This window comes from Lagenorhynchus albirostris, chromosome 3 (genome assembly GCF_949774975.1).
Source record: "Lagenorhynchus albirostris chromosome 3, mLagAlb1.1, whole genome shotgun sequence".
Lineage (NCBI taxonomy): Eukaryota > Metazoa > Chordata > Mammalia > Artiodactyla > Delphinidae > Lagenorhynchus > Lagenorhynchus albirostris.
In genome coordinates this window covers 75,799,077-75,819,341 of record NC_083097.1, presented here as the reverse complement: position 1 = coordinate 75,819,341, position 20,265 = coordinate 75,799,077, and the positions used below count along the sequence as shown (strand labels likewise).

The 20,265-nt window shown below is 35.7% G+C and overlaps 1 protein-coding gene across 1 annotated transcript in view; it reads left to right on the top strand.

Annotated features, from left to right (window-relative positions):
- The window catches only part of KIAA0825 (KIAA0825 ortholog), a 214,442-nt gene that overhangs the window by 124,540 nt on the left and 69,637 nt on the right, over positions 1-20,265 (top strand). The window contains exons 9-13 of the mRNA XM_060143272.1: positions 681-946; positions 2,352-2,502; positions 7,252-7,442; positions 9,833-10,015; positions 19,500-19,610. Of these exons, the coding sequence (XP_059999255.1) occupies positions 681-946; positions 2,352-2,502; positions 7,252-7,442; positions 9,833-10,015; positions 19,500-19,610 (902 nt within the window). The remainder of the gene's footprint in view (positions 1-680; positions 947-2,351; positions 2,503-7,251; positions 7,443-9,832; positions 10,016-19,499; positions 19,611-20,265) is intronic.

Sequence of the window (20,265 nt, the reverse complement as noted above, 5' to 3'; positions counted from 1 at the left end):
TTTGAAAGAGAGTTTTGAATGGTGACCTTAATCCCCTATTGCCACCCTGAGGCTCCAGAACATTCCCCAGGGAACACTTTTGGCCGACCTGGAGTGGAGGCAAGTTGCGCCTTCCCATCCATCCATCACGCCTCCTTTGCCATTAAGAAGGAGTAAATTCACAACTAGTAAAAACCTAAGTGCATCACTTCTGAGAGTTGCTGACTCTTTACCAATAAGAAGATGCTATATGAGGTTGTCTCTGATGCTTTTAGATTGTTTAAGTTAAACTGATATAACCTCATATATCTGTGATGATTAATTTAAAAAAATACTTCCATGAAAATTTAGCGAAAAAAACCCAGGAATAAGTTTAAAATAATGTAAGCATGGATACATATTTTCTGAGTTCTATTAACTACAAATAAAAGTAACAAAGCTATTTCATGAGTTTTTCATAATGTCTCTCTAGTAAGCATAACGTTTGACGGTTATATACAGAGAAGCACCATTTTGTTATTTCTTTATTTGAAATAAAACATTTAACTTTCTACAACAGAGAAATCGATTATTATAAAGTTGTGTCATTATATTTATGTTTGATGTCAAATTCATTATTTTGGAATTTAGCTCCCCTGTACATAAATTACACGGTGCTGTCAGAATACAAATAACTCAGTGCTACATTTATTTCTCCCTAGTTTTGTTCTGACATCATGGAAAAACTTGACACAATCCTTCCACTGGCTCTGGCATGCAGAGATGATTCTTTTCAGGAAATTAGAGCAAACTTTGTGGAGGCCTGTTGTAAAGTGGCAACAGCTGTCCTGGCCAGACTGCAAGAGAGAGGCAAGGAGTTTCCTTCCAAAGCACCCCTGAAAAACTTGTACATGCTGCTCTCCACGGCAGTGTATGTCTTCCAGCATTTTATGCAATATGATAATTTGATGAAAGAAAATACTAAGAAGTGAGTGTCATTTATATTAAGTTGATGGCCATTCTTAAAGTAACATGTAATCTTTGGATATCACAGAGGTGGAATTTTGATAATAATATTTGAGAAGAAGAAAATAATAATTAACATGGTGAATTATTTTCATTTGTCTTGACTAGGAAATGTCAAAAAGGTAGAGCGTGGGTCGTGTTAAACCAGATATACGGATAGTAAGAAGGATAGGTATTCCCTCTAAAGGCCCACTCAGATGACCCTTGCATTTCCCATTATCTAAACTGGAGGCACTATTTTCGGCATGTTGTTATGACATGACCAAACAAACCCTTTCCATTCTGTAAGGCACATCGTACTGACTACACTGAAAAGGAAAAAAACAAACTTCTTTTTGTCACACAAAACAATATTTGTGGAAAATGCCCTTCTCTTTTGTTCCTAGGCCAACTAGATGTTAGGAGCAGGCATAGAGAAGAGATGCATTTCCATCTATTTTATTGATGAACGTAAACATATTTCAGAACATCCATTTAATAATAAGCTATCCTTCATAGTTGAAGAGGAAGCATCTGGCAGTCATAATTTTCATGTATTAATAGTCCAAAAAGACCAAATGTTTTCTGGATAGAGAAGAAAAAATGACCAGAGGTATTATCACATGGTCTATCTGGCTTCTCTCTAGAAGAGAGCACAGTCCCTTGCAAAGGGAGCATGTAGACTGGGCAGTCCAGTGTGAGCCCAAGAATCTAGTCTATATGCCTTATTTAGCCTTTGCAATCCCTTAGTAGTGATGAGAGGAAGCAAAGAGAGTGTACTAAAAATAGCTGAAGATAGAAGTAAACTTGGCTTGTTGTAGGATATAACTATGATATTTCTTTAATTCTCTTAAGTAGTCAGATTGTTGAATTTATAAACAAAATGTGCCAGCAATCACTTTATTTCTGTAGAATATTGTAAAACAGTTTATGAGATAATTGACATCTACAAAATTACAATTTTTAAAATAAAAAGAGTGTGTTTGTGGGATGTGTGATAGCTTTACAAAAGTTGGTTCTGACAAATGCATGTTTTTCTCTATAATAACGATAACCTAATGCCTAAATAATGCACTGATCTCTAATAATAGGCTTACAAAGAATACTTTTATTTTTGAATGATGTATTGACAATGCAGTTTGTCTCAAGCTGAAGTGCATATTTGTGGAACAGCAGATGTACGTTTTCAAAGGACTTGCAAAACAAAGACCAGCTATTTTTTTTTTTTTTTTTCCTTTTTGGAAAGTGAATGTGGATGCAGACTTCAGCATTAGGAGGAAATGAATGATTGATATCTAATAATCAAAACCATTTGTAGTACTGGAGATTGTTACCTCCTACTGCACAGGCCTTAAATCTCTGTCTCTTTGATCATTCCCTCTGAACAGACCCATATTCCTGGTACCTGTCCAACGATATCAGGAATTCATCAACACTCTACAGTTTCAGGTTACGGACTACTGCGTCAGAGTTTGTGCTACAAGCATTTTACAGGATGCTGAGAGCCACCACTGGGATGACTACAAAGCTTTTTATGAGGTGTGAAGTTAAGTTTACTGTCCCTCCTTTTTTACACAAATATGTTTTACTGCCTACCTGCTTTCTGGCTAATTAGAAACATGAGCTTGGCAGTACTGACACACGAAGGCTGTTAGGATAATGTTTTTTAAATATTGAATCTGTACTTAGAAAAACACTGTTTTTAAAAACCTGAAATAATTAGAACACTCCTTCTGCTTAAAAGTAAAAATAACTTAATTTGAGCTGCAGTGTTTCAGTGCTATATAATAAGTTGGAATATAATGGGGTACAATGAAAACTCAAAGAGAAACAATGCCAAAATACTACAACCTTATATTGTTTTCAAAGGGACCAGTTATAGGTATCCTTGCATTATTTTCTTGTTATATATTTCCATCTGTGTTTGATAAATATTTTTTATTAAGCAGCTTTATTCTTTATACTTATTTTTTCCTTCCTATTTTATGTTCTTATGAGTGTGCTTTAAGACCCATCTGATCATTTATAGCTTACCTATTTTCATTTAACCCATGTTTTGAAATCCCAAATTTCTACTGAATTAAAGCCTAATGATTTCCAGTGCAACCAAAGCCAGGATCAATTAAAATTATTCATCATCAGGCTTCATTAGTTTCCCTTCCCCTGAATCCCATTGATTATACATAAACCACAACTCTTGAAATCCCTTGAAATTGACTTCAGGGTGGGGTGAAACATTGTATCTATGGAGTATTGAGAAAAACAGAGTGGAGTTTTATTCAGTGAAGTCACTCCTGTCACCTTCCTGACACTGAAGGTTCCAGTGGCTCCATTTATGCCTGTTATTATCATAATAAATGTTGTCACAACAGAGAGGAGCAGCTTAGAAGCTTTTTAAAAGGGCTTTCCACGTTTTCTAAGACGATTTCATGGGTCTTAGAAAGGGTCTCCTTTAGAGGCCCTTCCCAGATACATTTTCTTTTTGCAAGAGCATCCGTATAGGGTTTTCCAAACCTGACATACTTCAAACAGCAGTGAGCAGAAAGAAAAAGGGAAAGTGGTATGGTGCAGCTGGTATCCTGAGATAAGAATAAAAGTATCTGTCTTCCCCTCTCCTGGCAGCATCCCAGCTCCCTTATGTGCCTTGAGGTAAACAGAGAGGTTGAGAACGAATCCATCTCATGTTTCAAACTATTTCAATGTGTCAGTGTACTAATGAGCAATTTTATATAATGTTTCCATTGAAGAACAGGTCTCTCACTATATGTCCAACATAGGGGTATTATGTTTCCTCTTATGCAAACTGGGAAGTAGAAGAGTTGTACAGTATAAATAATAAGTAGATGCATCGAGAACCTGTTATTGAAGTTACCAAGTATTTAAAAAAAAAGACAAAAACAAATTACCACATAACATGCAGCTCTTAGATCTTATGACAAGAGTTTAGCTTCTAAGACAGAAATAACGAGGTAGCTACCCTGTGATTACATGGTACTGTAGCTTCCATACACTCACTTACATGGTCAATAGTTACAATTTAATTGCAGTTAGTGGTTGTTATTTATGCTCAGAAAAATTAAGTGATACTGCTGTTCTATTTACCAAAACTAAGAACCTTCTAAAAATAGCACAGATGCTAAGTTGTTTTGACAACTGGAGTCCCTGACATGGTTTTATCCCGTTTACTATACCCCTCTCTCCTCCGCTCCCCCATTATTCCAACTGATTTGTGAAACAGGACTACTATGTTTTTGGCAGGGCTGTTTTGAGGGGAGAGGAGGTGAAATCTGCCTGACTGGAGGGGAAGGGTAGGATAGAGATCTCAGGGGAACCTATCGCCACGTGCAGAGAGTAGTAAAGAAATAGTGAAAAAATTTATAAAGATATGGAGCAATATTTGCTCACATTTTGTGATATCAAGTGAGCCCTAGATACATCATTTCCATTTTCTAAACTGTCAGGTTGAGAGAGCCAAAGAGTTCAGTATCTTTCTGATGCGGTGCTGGTCAGATGGCACAGTGGGTGTTCAAATTACATGTTTAAAATTAAGCTTTTAGTATAGTTGACATCTGCTCAATTTTAGCAACTTGTGTTTTCTAATAGTCAGAGAATAAAGAATTGCCTGTTCAAAGATAATATTGAGTGGCTTATATAATAAAGCCCAGCTGCTTGTTTCCTGATATATAATCTAAATAAAAGCTCACATATGTTTACCTTATAGTGGGTCTACAAAAATAACAGATGTTTACTAGCAGAATACTTTTGAAATGACAACAAAGAGGGAAACAGGTCAGAAAAATAAATGAATCACATTTAGTTTAAAGAAAGCCTTTGCATACATTGAACTTATACACATTTTGAAGAAAATTGTGAGAAAGGTGACCAGCTTGGAATGTCTTTAAGTAAACATGACGTTTATATTTTTAAAAGTCTTAAAAATAAGTATATTTTACTTTAGGAGAAGAAATCTGTGTGCCTAAAGTTATTTTTATTTTCTCATTTATTGCTAAAAGGTAGCTATTAAGGAAATTGTTTTTTTATATTTTGAAAAATATGAGAAATCATGTTGGCCATGTTATTATAGGCATCCACCCATTGCCACGGAGAAAGTGTAAATCATTCAGGCCAGTTATGACATGGGTTGGGTTGGTTTTGCTTTAATTAACACACAACACAGAAAGTAATGAAGAAAATCAAGCATTAAAATTACTTTCTTACTTGAGGAAATTTTTTAAAGCATTCTTTATCACAGAACACACAACAAAGAAAATATAAGCAACTATAATTTTGCTACTTCTGCATTAATTTTGTAATTCTGTTTTTTTCTTAAACGGTTTTCATGTACATCTAGTCAGGAAATCAGAAGTGGTCAAAGTCCCCACCAGTTTGAACTTGAGTCTTTGACAGTTTGATATCCAAGTTTGCCACCCAAGGAGAATAATTCTACTCATTTATAAACTCCATTTGTAAGTCAATAGATAATAACTATAGATTGTTATTATTACAGTAACTACAAAAGATTTTACTAATCAAAGAAATTACCAGGAGAATGATACGTAAGGAGTATCCACCTAAGAAATGATCAACTTTAGGTATAGGAGAAGAGCAGACTTTTTTTAAGATGACATTTGTTTGGGCTTCCCTGGTGGCACAGTGGTTAAGAGTCCGCCTGCCAGTGCAAGGGACATGGGTTCGAGCCCTGGTCCGGGAAGATCCCACGTGCTGCGGAGCAACTAAGCCCGCGCGCCACAACTACTGAGCCTGTGCTCTAGAGCCCACGAGCCACAACTACTGAAGCCCACGCGCCTAGAGCCTGTGCTCTGCAACAGCTGAAGCCACCGCATTGAGAAGCCTGAGAACCGCAATGAAGAGTAGCTCCTGCTCCCTGCAACTAGAGAAAGCCCGCACGCAGCAACAAAGACACAATGCAGCCAAAAATAAATAAAATAAAATACATTTATATTAAAAAAAGAATGAAAACTAAAACTATCCTGAAAAAAATAAAAAGATGACATTTGTTTGAGAAATATAAGTAGTGGGCGAAGCAGAAATTTTAAGTCCAAGAGGATTACTTAGAGATAATTGGAAGTTTTTCTCGTTTAACTTTTGATACAGTAACATATAATCAGGATAGTGTTTGAAGAACACATTCTTCAAACTTCAAATAATCTATTTCAAATAATCTTTTACTCTGGTCTGAAGAAAATGAGGAAACACTAGCATACCTCCCTGAGAGCATGTGAACTAATTAAGGGTTGTAATTCACTTGAGGCTACCTTCTCATTTCTGCCTGTTTTCCTTGTCTTTGGCTGCTGTTGGGTCTCACTCTGTGGTCAGGGAAAATTTGGCACAGAGAAGAGGTCTGTACCGGGGTGGAAGGGAATGAAAATCTGGCCCTTTGGAAGTATAAAGTACTGTAAAAATACTAAGAAATGATGATAACATATGCCTAGACTTTACAAAATCTTGCAAAAATCAGACTATGTTACTGTTTCTAGTATTGTTAAAACTCCATGGATGAAATAGCCTAATATAGTCTTTGATAGTTACCCACCCCCTTTGTTTTCATGCATGTTGATAAGTATATAGTATGTAAGTTTATTTTTGCTCCTGTCATTTCATTGCAGTGTGAAATCTAAAACGTTTGTAAAATGATCTCAATGATGCTAATAATCCATATACATCCATAAACAATTTAAATTAATAAATTTTAATTTTCGAGGAATTGGCCCAGTATCTTAAACTAGCATGACTTTGGTTAGCAGCTATAAAGACAATTATTATTATTATTTTTGCGGTACGCGGGCTTCTCACCGCTGTGGCCTCTCCCGTTGCGGAGCACAGGCTCCGGATGCGCAGGCTCAGCGGCCATGGCTCACGGGCCCAGCCGCTCCGCGGCATGTGGGATCCTCCTGGACCGGGGCACGAACCCGTGTCCCCCGCATCGGCAGGCGGACTCTCAACCACTGCGCCACCAGGGAAGCCCAAGACAGTTATTTTAAAGTAAATTTTAAACTCTAGACCAGGAGTAGGTAAATCAAGGCTATGCTAGGTTAAATGCTTGTGGTCTGGATTTGCACGAGAATGTCTGGTCTCATAATTGAAATAAAACATATGTTCCTTTGTCAATAAGGATGTTTTACATGTTGTCAAAAATCTTTCTTGGTCATCTAGTGTGTCAAACTCTCCAGCTATTTCCTTTCAGCCTGAACTAATTAGGTTCATAGGAAGCAAACTGATATTTTGGAAGATGTGATTGTCTTTTTTAATGTGTGGTGGTTTTGCTAGGGGGAAAGATGCTCCTTCTCGCTCCAGATGTGGCATTATTTCTTCTGGGCGCTTCATCACGATCTCTGGACCATTCTGCCCCCTAAGTTAGCCCAGGAGATTCTAGCAGAAGTGCTGGAGAAATCTTTGGGTCTCCTGGCCTCCAGATATGCTCGGGCCCATCCCAGTTATAAGAGAACTCCACAGATAAGGTAATTGAAGTTGTGAAAACCATTGTTTTTTAAGAAAACTTTTTTGTCATTTGTATAAAGCAGGATATAATTCTGTGTCTCATGACATAGCTCCTTGTATATTTAACGCATTTCTAACATCTGAAAGGAAATCATATTCAATTTTCCCGAGATACTTAAGTAGAAATGTGGAACTTGAATCAAAATAACTTTGTTCTTTTTTCTTCTTAAAATTGTATATAAAACCCACTTGTTAAAAAAAAAAAAAAAAAAACCCACTTGTTTCTAAAGAGTGAGTCAAGATGTATTACAATCTAGGACATAGATGTCCAAAGGTTAATAAATAAGATAAAGAGGGAAAATTAAGGTCCTGAAATGGAGAAGAAAGCATCAGTGCTGTGATGAAGTAATTTGACTTTGAAATTCTAGGCAACCAGGGGATTTTTGTTTTTTTGGTTTTCTTTTTAATGTCTTTAAATAGTGTAGTTAATCTTTATTAAGGAAACTCTTTTGTCTAATCATTTGTCTCTTAATATAGTCTAATTACTTCTTTCCTCTTTTCCTTTATTTTTTTCCTTTTCTTTTCATTATGTATTACTAAAAGTCAGTTCAACAAAATGTGAAATCACAGAAAATGAGGAGTAGCAGTCACAGGGTCTTAAATTAAAGACTGAATTATAGTCCAATTCTATGGGTTATCTAGGCAATTAATTTTACAAAAATGTGCTTACGTGACAGCAATGGTCTGTACAAAGCGAAGGCTTTTGTTTTTACAAACATTCTGGCTAATATGATTAAGACCTGCCTTTTAGGTATAAAAATTTTTTTTTCAGATATATGTTAGGAGGAACCGAAAGACATCAGAGGTTTTTAAAATTTTTTTCCAGTAGGAATTATTTTTCTGGTCAAGCATGCTGCATTTGAAGGGCATTTAGGTCCTGCTACAGTGTTCCATAAGTATGGTATTTTGAACAGGCTGTTTTGAATTACTGACCAAGCATTTTTTTAAAAAAAACATTGAACTCTGAAGAATAGACGGAAAATTCCTTTTGAGAGCAAAGAATACCTTCATTCTTTTCCTGATGTAGCTTAAATCACTTTTGACTGTGAGGTGGCAAGCCATTATGAGATGCTTATGAAATCAGATTTACTATTAGCTCATGAAATAGGTAGTATATTTAATTGATTAACTGTACTATAGAGACTTTTGGTTTCTATTTTCTGGGTAGTTACATAAAAATGCCACGCAAAGCTAGAGTTATCTCTCCTAGTTTTTAATATGTAAAATAAATAAATACTTTTATTTGAATGGTTAATTCTAAAGCATCGATAGTGAGGAAATCAGATTTTGCAGGCATGTGTGCGTTTGTGTCTGTGTGTATATATATATCTTGGATTTGCAATTGTTTAATTAGCAATTAGAATGAGTGGATGCAAACTATAATTAAACCTTCCTAAGGGTGATTCTTGATGCTTTTAGAATTCCAGTAGCTTCCAACTGTTGTATAACCAAAACCATATATATGATTTATATATAATATGTTATATATTATTAATATATGTATACATGTATTATATATAATACATGTGAAGCCAAAATGTCATTTTAAAAGATCCTCAAACTTATTTGTTTCTTATCTCTTCAAAACTTTCATCTTTTATTTCTTCAGCATTGAATTTAAAAGAAAAAAAAGAGGAAATTAACTGAGCTCTGTACAATTTAGTCATATACCAAAATAGTCTTTAAACAGATCTTTGGAGTGCTGTTAAAACTCAAGAAAGATAGAAACCAAAAAATGAGTTTATGAATAAGAAAAAATATAGCATATTTGCCACAAATTTATTTAATATTGGAAATTTCTGGAACAATAAGCTTTTCCATTTGCACTTCTGGTGTCATTTTTTCTCATCTTCCACTTGCTGGGAGAACATGTTGCCCAATCTTGTAACTTTCTTTTGACACCTTGTACTCGGATGAGGACAATTGTCCTGCTATCAGATTTTTACCTATCATGCATATATGGATAATAGCAAATTTTCTTTTAATCTGACTTTTGCTGAATTTAATTTTTGACTTTTGCTGAAGGAAAGTCTCTTGAGATTCTTGGAGAGTATCTTGATAATGCAAAATAAACATTTAAAAAAAAACAAAAAGAAGTACTCCTGAAACACTTCACTACTATAGACTTCACTATTCCTAAAGACAATGAATGGTATTATGGGTCAGCTAACACTTGGAAACTCAAAAGCTATCTTTGATGCTGTCTATCTGTTTTTGATCTCTGAAGCTCTGATAGCTAACTAAATATATCTATTCTTACATGTTCTTAATATAATAGCTATGGATGATAGTGTATATACCAAGCAGAAAAACAATTTTAACATGATTTTCTTCTTTTTCTTTCCAACAGACTTGATGTCACAACAATTTTAATATGCACTGAGAACATGTTATGGTCAGTTTGCACATCTGTACAGAAGCTTTTGAATCCTCATGAGTATGTAGATGATAAAATTTTAAAAATTCATACCCATTGTAATAATCTCTTCACAACATTAGTCATTTTGACTTCACCACTAACTGAATTATACCAGTAAGTATCAAATATATTTTCTTTTTAGCTATTATGATATATAAATTAATGTGATTTAACAGAGTTATTTTCATGATACTTACTGAATTGTGTGAAGTAGCAAGTAGAAATTTATTGAAGTGCGTTTTTGACATGAGGTGAGCCATTTTACAAAACAAACACTAACCAACAAGGGTTTCTTCATTCTCAGAGTAATTTGGTCCTAGTAATGTGGTATATCTCTATTGGTCGATCCTATTCAGTTGATAAGGCTCCAATACAAGCAGGATCATTTCGAGCATCACTATTTGAGTTGTTTAAATGATCAAATTATATTAATGGATTGGTTATTTCAGTCATAGCTTGATTACTCTGTGAAATAATAAATCATATCCAATGGCTCTGTGTGTCTTTTAAAAATATTTTTTAATTTTTAATTTGATATAAAGTGATTTTCTCTAATAAAAAAATATTTTTAAATGATTGTAAAATAGTCTCAAGGGACTTCCTTGGTGGTCCAGTGGTTAAGACTCTGTACTTCCACTGCAGGGGGACGTGGGTTTGATCCCTGGTCAGGGAACTAAGATCCCACATGCTGTGCAGTGCGGCCAAAAAAAAAAAATAAAATATTTTCAAATCTGGAAGAGATCTCATGGTCCCATACTTTCAGTTACTCTGCCATAGATTTGCATTTTTAGTATTAGACTTCAGTGACTGAGCTAGTAATGGCAGTCAGTGGAAATAGGAACAAGTAATTACATGTTTTAAATGTTGAAATATTTACTTAGCTAAACAAATAAGATTTAGGGAAATTAAAATTTTTGAACTACTTTTCTGGTTTATTTCATTCAAATTTGTAATATTATAAAAGAGATTAGAGTAAATCTTGTAATAAAACGTTAATACAATTTTGTTTAAACCCTCCTCCAAAATAGTCACTTTATCTTGAAAGACTAGATATTGCATATTCTTAGTTTCTTGGATAGTAAAAATTATACACATTTCTATTTCTTAGAATAAATTAGGTAAAGTATGTTTCTGCACTATGCTGGTAAAGGCAATATATAAATCTTGATTTTCAGTAAATTTTAAGACTTTTGTGTTAGAAATTCTAAGAGTAATTAACAAGTTTGATTTCAATTTCCCTATGATTTTCACCCACTCCTTGACTTTCAACAGACCCATTGTTTACAGATTGCTTCTTCTGGCAACGTTACCATTGAGAACTCATTTTAGAAATGGAGAATTCTTTCAGAAAGGGAAAGAAATAGTGAGATAAATTGCCATAAATTTGGGATTATGTACATAATGGTGCATAATCATAAAAAGCTCAAGGTCTGAAGCCTATAATAAATCCTAGTAAACTAAACTGATTTACCATAGATGAAAAAATTACTATGCTCTTAGTTCAATGGGTCATTTCATCTAAGGGGAAGGCCCTGTGAAAATCAGGAACAAAGTTGACAAATTTCATGGATTGGTCATGGTGAGCAATATTGAATTTCATGGTCTGTCACAGATGAATAGAAAAATTTTAACCCCCCAATGCATTTGTAAAACAAATAAATTATTATAAAAGATTGCATATTTTAATAATGATAATATAACACACATTCATTATTGTTAACCTGTGGCCTTTTGATACATTTTAAAACAACTATGCAAGTATTCAAATCTCTGTGATTTGTGCATTAGATATTGCACTGTAACCTCATTCAACAAATTTAAATTGCTAATTTCAACCAGGACTGCAGAACATTTTATACCAAGCACTGCCTCTGGTTTTCTTAATATAAAACATAGATAGTGGTATTGCTTTGAAGCATGAACAAAATTCTATACATACTTTAATTTTTTTATTATTTCTCAGATCATAAAAATTTTTACAGATTGTATCCATTCATGTTGATATAAAATTTATTATTGCTTTCCTAAAGTATAAATCTAATCTTTAAAATATATTTCTCTTTGTATTGACAAAGAAAATCTACAAGGCAGCATGTTCCTCACCAAATAGGAAAAAAAAGTGTGTGTATGTTGCAAGAACCCTATTGACTTATTTATTAGCTTCTTTTCACAGCCAGGATATGAAGTTGTCATATTATTAGTATTTTAGAAAAAAATTGTATCTCTGTCTCACATTTAAAAATTAAACTGTATGCTTTGAGGAATTGGTGAAGAGTAGCAATCAGATGTTGATAGCATTCAATTTTTATAAACTATGCCTGACATTTGTTACTCTATGTGATATACCTTTTTTGAAGGTGACTGCCTTTATTCCAAGTAGTTCTGACAGATAAACTGACTGTATTTTCCTTCCTGAGCTTAGCATAGGACTACTAAATCCCAGGACAGAAATATGATTTTTAAATCTTTTCAGAAAGAATGAAACCTGTTTGCAAAAATGTGTGTTCTTTTTTAACTCTCCTTTGAAGATTTCTGTTAGAATGTTGTAAAAGGAGTACTCCCTTTGTCCTCCAGGGAAAGAAACCTGCTGAAACAGAAAACATTCACCATGTATTTTCCAAAATGCTTATCACGTGTAGTTATACTTATCTTCTTCTGTAAAGGCAGTTAAGCTGCACTTTCAGAAGTGTACTCAATGCACGTTCACACACATACCCAGTGATTTCACGTATTGCATTTTGCTTGTGTAGAATGTTAGTTTTAATATAGCAAATTAAAATTAATTTTTAGAATTTTAGGTAAATGCAATTTAGTTTCAATTCGACAAATGTTGTTGCCTCCCTAGGCCCTATAATTAAGCACCAGGATTAAACACAAAGGATACAGCAGTGAACAAGATGAAATATTCACCCCCGAGTAATTTAGGAAAGTCTGAAAAAATTTTTAATGTTAAAATTGAATGTTATATCTCCAGAATATTTTGATGTGTTATATAAAAACTAAAAATGGAAAATTTTTGAAAGTTGATTGTCCCCAATGTTACATCATTTAATAACATGGAAGAATGAATTTCAGTACAAGTACCAACATACCAGGCAAAGGTTGGAGTCATCAGCAATAGGCCAGAATGTTGATCACTAAGCCAAGGAACAGCAGACCTATCTTTTGGGGTTCACTTGTTATCGTTCTCATGGCTTTTGAATCACTAAACTCTAAAGTATTTCAGTGCTTTGTCTGTAGTTCAGTTTCAAACTAGTACTAGGTGTTTTAAAGTTATTGTCTTAGCTTGTTTATTTCTTTAGTTATATGAAATTATTTCACTGTCCGTTACAAAACAGAAAGTGTTGGACTAAAACTTTGTTTTTCATACTTCAAGCATGTCTGGCACGCTCGAAACAGGTAGTTCCTCAAAATGTCAAGCATAGGGATGCTCATATAAAATGTTGAGCATATGGTCCTATGACGCAGTAATTTTACTCCTAGGTATGTACACAAAAGAAATGCAAACATATGTCCATGTAAAGATTTGTACACAAGTGTTCATAGCAGCACAAAGTGGGAAGAACCCAAATGTCCATCAGCTGGTGAATAGAGAACAATATGTGGCATATACATACAGTAGAATATTATTCAGCCATCAAAAGAAATGGAGTACTGGGCTTCCCTGGTGGCGCAGTGGTTGAGAGTCCACCTGCCGATGCAGGGGACACGGGTTCGTGCCCCGGTCCAGGAGGATCCCACCTGTCGCGGAGCGGCTGGGCCCGTGAGCCATGGCCGCTGAGCCTGCGCGTCCGGAGCCTGTGCTCCGCAACGGGACAGGCCACAACAGTGAGAGGCCCGCGTACTGCAAAAAAAAAAAAAAAAAAAAAAAAAAAATGGAGTACTGACAGATGCTGCAACAGGGATGAACTTCAAAACCTGCATGCTAAGTGAAGAAAGCCAGACATGTGAGAGCACATATTGTGTGACTCAGTTTACTAGAAACTTCCAGAATAAGCAAATCCACAGAGACAGAGAGTAGATTAATGGTTGTCAGAGGCTGAGAGGAGGGGAGAATGCCTAGTACCTACTAATGGGTACAGGGTTTCTTCTGAGCCTAATTAAAATGTTATAAAATTAGATAGTGGTGAAAGTTGCACAGCTCTGAATATAGTAGAAATCATTTAGTTGTGTACTTAAAATGAGTAAATTTTGTGGTATGTGAATTATATATCTCAATAAAGCTGTTAAAAATGAATATAGATTAGATGGAAATAGAAATAAAAGTATGTAAAATGTAAAAAAAAAAGGTGTCTGGCAGAATGCAAAATGATCCAGAAAACAGAGGTAGTTCTCTTAGCCATTTTGTTTAGATTAAATGACTCCCTTTGTACTCTTCCCTCTAAACATTATTTTTGAGGGAAATCTCTATCAAAAGAAAGAACTAAAATCAAACAGCTTTTGTGTGGTCTTAATAAGGTAAAACATTGGTAAATGGCTAGTTGTTAATTTTGGAGAAGACCAGTGCCCTGAATCTCTGACTAGCTGGTTCCTGCCCTGTACTCTGGGGTCAAGTCTGGTTCAGTCTCTTCACCATATGTCCTGTTCTCAGTCTGCGCCTTGTCTGTGTACCACCCAAGACTGACTTCACAGATGCCCCCCAAATTCATCCTCCTTTCTACTAAGCAGGGTCTGACAATACCTTCTATTTATTCACTCCTTTTTTTTTTTTTAACCAGTATTTACAGTGTACTTTCTATAGGCCAAGCATTGTGCCAGTCATTTTCTAACTTCAAATCATCATTTTCTAACCTCAAAGAGTTATTTTCATCATAAGAAACACAAGCCAGGGGCAGGAGAAATGCAGGGAACCATACTGTACTCCAAGTATCTTACCTTGTGTCTTAAAGTTAATGACATTGAGGCAGCAACTTATAGTCCCAGGGGTAACACTGCTTTATGAAAGAAAAGCAGTGACTTAGAATTATGTTTAAAATGGTGAAGTAGATTGAATTTGGTTATCTCTGCATATTCATGGTTAGTTGGCTATGATTTTAGGGGCATCAGAAAGTCTCATACGTCCTCAGTTATCTCAAGTATTCCAGTGTTGTCTCAATAGTTCAGCTTCAAACCTAATTCTACTTCTTCTGAAGTTATGGTCTTCTCTTGTCATTTTTATTTATTGCGTACCTCCAATGGGTTCGGCACCATGGTAGCCACAGATGATATAAGACATCTGACCTGACCCCTCTGCCCCTGTGGAACTTACATCCTTGGGCTACCTCTATTCCATCCTGGAGATTTATTCCGTTAGCATCATATTATGAGACACATTTCTTCTGGGAGGGCAGCCAAAAGCAGGGTGGCACAAGAGAAGCATAAAACCCAGCTAACTCATTTTAGCATATCAGTTTATCTCACTTTTGATGTGCACTGAATTTATTTCATGCTAGCAGCAGCTGGCTACATAAGCTCAAGGAGTCAATCAGTTTTGATAATGAAAAAAGGAAGGAAGGCAACATAATTGTAGATCAGGGACCCAAAAGAGACAGAATCTGGGATAGTGTGCTCACGTCGGGTGGTGTGATCAGCCCAGAGCCAGTATGATGTTAGTAATAGAGAAGGGGCATGATGTTGGAGGAAAGGCAAAGGCAAGGTGTTTCCCCAAGTTTATATTTTTCCCTTTAAGCAAAGCTGTCTTTACAGGCCACTAATTTGGAAATGTGAAGAAATGTATTCTGCTTCAACCTATGGACAATTAATTATTTTAAAGGAGTATTCACATTTGATATATCAAAATTCTTTTATGTCTTGTGGAAAATGTAATTCTGTGGCTCATATGATTATATTTTACTCTCCACTATGATTTATTTAGAGCATCTTCTCTTTTAACTGTATACCAAAACATCATTAGAGGTTATGTAATAGCTAGATCATCATTTCATTCTCCCATGGAGGCTTGTAGGCCAATTTTCACCCTGTTATACTCTCCAGAATAATGAAACTAATTTGGGATCTTGCTGTGGAATTAAATGCTCATACAGATCCCACCCCCTCTGAGACCATAAACATCTGCCGTAATATTTCATTATCGCCAAATAACCTTACTATTACCAGTACAACTCTCAGTGGAGGAAAAGAGTTTAGGGACTGGCAGAAATGCTCTGGGAAGTATTGCATTGCCAATGGTTTGTAGCCTAAGAAATTTTGGCACCAAATAACCATTCCATTATTATTAGATCCTCCATTATTTTTTCTAATCTTGAGAATAAAACTGTACCTAGACAACTGTTTAGACTATTAGGAATTCCATGTCAGTTCTGAGGTAGTTGTAGACCTTCTTAAGAAGTATTTGCAACTGCCGTTATCATACTGATACTACCTTACATATGTTGAGCCCTTATTATGTACAAGGCACTTTGCTAAAGGCTTTTATGCATTATCTCAATCATCACACTGACCCAGTGAGGTGATTATTATTATCCCCATCCTACAAATGAGAAAACTGAAGCAAAATTAATTGCCAAACAACATTACACATCTAATAAAGAGTCCACCCAAGATACACACCCAGGCTATCTGGCTCCAGAGGTCCTGCACACACTCAGGCAGGTGCATTTATGATCTTCCATGACCCTCCCCTTGGGTATGGAGCAGGCAGCAAAAAGTGAATGTAAAAGGATCAGAGGTAGAGTTAAGTCCTAAGAAGAAGCAAAGCCAAATAAGGGCCTAGCGAGGGATGGAGTGGTGAGAAGGGGAGTATTTTAGACAGGGTGGTCAGGGAAGACTTATCAGATAAGGTTTTGAGGTAGAGCCATCTATGGAGCCAGTTGAACTTGGCAGAGAGGGCATTCTAGGTAAGGTATTCATTCTTGGAGAAATAAGGTGCCCCCTACCCCCTGCAGATAACTGGACAAATGGGGATTTATGCAAAGGGCTCAAAGAGGTAGGTGGAAAAGTAGGCAGAGGCTATGATACCACAGCCTCTAGTTCCTCCTTCTCTCTCATCAAACCCAGCTCTTGTCCCATCCTTTTCCCCAAGTACGTCACTTTCTTTGAGACAGCCTTTTTTTTCCAGACTCCTTAACTGTACCTCCTCTCACATTATACCAGCACCTTCCTCTTCCTAGCTCCCTTGCTAGTGCGTGTCCCTCTCCTGCACCCTCACTCTTGGACTCTCTGTTCAGCCTCTGGAACACTGTTGGCGAAAATCACTCAGCTGTGCTTTTGTACCCTTTGACAATCCTACCCCTTGTCCTGTCTCTGGGTAGCTCCCTCTTTCATCCTTCTTCACTTTGGCCAAACCCTCCACCTTGTCCCATCCCACTATTTGCTAGAAGGTGGCCTTCTCCTTTACTTCTCTGAGAAACCCAGACCATCATGTATGTACTTTAACTTCTCATCTCCATTCTTAATAATTATCTTGATTCTTACTTACCTTTACATCCTTTGACTGGTGATCAGTGAGTCTTTTTTCCCAACCACAGCAAATCTTTTAACCTGAGCTCTTGATGACATTTACCTCCTAGGCCATGGCCTTAGTCTCTGGTTCTTCTCCCCAAGACTCTCTTGTATTAAAAAATATTCCATCTTTATTACTGTGCATCCCTTCTAAAACAGAGTTTGTGCTCATTGTCTCCACTTTTGCACCTACCATTTACTCAATATACTGCAGCTGCCCTCATCATGCTAAACAAACCACATGGGCTAGGTCATCCATGCACACCCAATTGCTAACTTTACAAGTTTTGTCCCTCCATTCACTTACCCTCTCTGCAGCTTATGACACTATTGGCCATTTCTCTAACCCTAACATCACCTTCTCTTGGCTCTTTGCCTACTTCTCTGATGATTCCTTCTGCTTCATTTGAGTGCTTCTTTTTCTCACTCACCCTTTAAATGTTGGTGTGTTCCAGAGTTCCATCCTTGTCCATCTTTTCATCTTACACTGTTTCTTTGGGTGAATTCACCCATTCCCATGGCTTCACCATTATGCTAGTGACTTACATATCAGTATCATCAATCCAAATGTCTCTTGTATATGCTGGATCAGTAAATCCAAATTCCTATTGGAGTCTGCAACCCCCTCAGCATATCTAAAACTAAGGAAAGCACCTGCAAGTCGTCCAGACTTCTTTTATCTTAACCCTTCTGCCTTCTACCTCCTCCCTTTTGCTGCCTCCAACCCCATATCATTAGAGAATGAATATTGTTAATTCTATTAATTTTATTTCTTTTTATATTTGTCCCATACACACGATCTCTTATGCTTCTTACTTTGGTTTAGGACTTTGTCTTCTTCTGCCTGGTCTACCAAAATATCATCTTCATTATCTCCCTTCCTCCAGCCCTAATCTCCAATCAGCTCTCCTCACTAGTGCACAAGTGAGTTTGCTAAAATGTAAAATAGCTGATAAAACTCCTATGCTATAAACTCTTCAGTGATTCCTCATTGCTAATACAAAGTCCAGACTCCTTAGAAAAGCATGTCCTGGTGTCCTGACCTAGCTCATGCTTGCTTCTCTAGTTCACACAGTGGAAGGTATGGGATGGAAATAGGACAGCCTCATTTTGGAGCCTATTTATGGAATTTTGTTCTATCTGAAATTTAGTGAGGAAATGGCTTTCAAAGAGGAGATGATCTATTAAAAATCTAAAAAATGTCAACATGTATTTAATTAGAAGGTGTTCTACTTGGCGAGACAAACAGTGGAGAGGCAGGTCAAATTGGAAACGTGAGGATACAAGAAGCAGGCTGTAGGATGAAAAGAGAGGGGTGGGTTTTCAGAGTCAAATTCCGTTCTACCTATTATTTAAAAGATGCTATTGCTACTGTACTTTAGATGAAGAGAGATAGCACCACTTCAAACAATTCTATTTCTAAAATGTTCCCAGTTGTGACTCTTAACTCCATGTAGGCAAATACAGTCTTCTGTTATTATAAAAATTTTATTAGCCAAGCTATCTACTAAAGATTTTATGTAACAAATCCTTTCTTATTACCTCAAGATTTATTGTTGAATTTGGGCCAACGTAGAAAAATGTTATAGTTACTTCTCCAAAGATAGTTGTAGACCAGATATTCTGGCCAAATTGTTCTAATTTTGAAATCACAGTCGTATATTTTACAGTTAAATTCTTCTTTACCCGCCTTCTGTAGGCCCTTAGGAGCATACAAAATTAATTGTAAATTCTCATTAATTGTTTAGTATTTATAAATCACTTTAAAGAGTAAAAAGAGGTACCTTTATGCTAAACATTTTTGCATTAACGAAGCAAAAATGACAAAATATTGACATTTATTGGATTCAGGTTGAGGGTATTCATTTTACTATTCTTCATACATTTATTTTGACAAATTTTATAATGGGAATTTTTAAAATTAAATGATAATGGTATTGTCATACCTTCCCAAGTGTAAGGGTTGTTGCAGAGAGGCCTCTGAATCACTTATTAAGTTGTAAATACCAAGTGGATGAAGTGGGTGCATTGTCCATTCTAGCACAATATTGTTTTGTGTAAAATCATTAACTTTGAATACTAAGGAAAAATAAATTTTGATGGTCTTCATAGTTAATGTCCCCTGTCTATTCTGAAATAATGATTTTTATTTCCCTAGGACTTTTCAGCATGGCATGGACGATTCTGCCTCAGATTCCTTAAAGCCATTTTTCAAGCAACCATTGCATTGGCTTTCTTGCATATCACATTTCTACCCTTCTTTACTCAGGTGAGAACCTCTAAAAACTACACCATCTTTAATTCTTTGATTCCTTTGAAGTTTAATAGAAACTTTTATCCATGGAGGTAAATACATCTTACAAAAAGAAATTAAAACTTTTGACACTACGCAGGTAAGTAAAGAGTATATTTCTTTCTTTAGCTCAAGAATCCAAGATATAGGCCTCATAATCATTCCACTAACATAGTTTTACTAAAGTAACGGAAAAATGTGAATTTTTGGAATTTAGTTTTATTTTAGCTAATTGCCTAGCCATTTTAAAATTCATCCTTCTTGATCTATGACTGGGGATTTGACAGTTCTCCAGCTAATTGTCAAAAAAAAGCAATAATATGGGATAATTCATGTGACTAACTCAGAGCCTGAGGAAAAAGTTGAGAGAGGAGTAACTTTAAAAATTATGGATAGGGTCTTTCACTTTTATTATTTAATTAATGGCATTTAAACATAAGAAAAATCATTTAAAGCAAGAAATGTACTTCCAGAGTAATTTGATGACATTTTGTGGCATTACGTGGAATGTCAGATTGATTCTTTGCTGAATATATCATAGGAAAGTAGCTTTCCTTGGTATCCGTGAATAAATATATCATGTATAGCTGTAGGAGAATATTGTTAATCCCTACACATTCTTGATTCATCT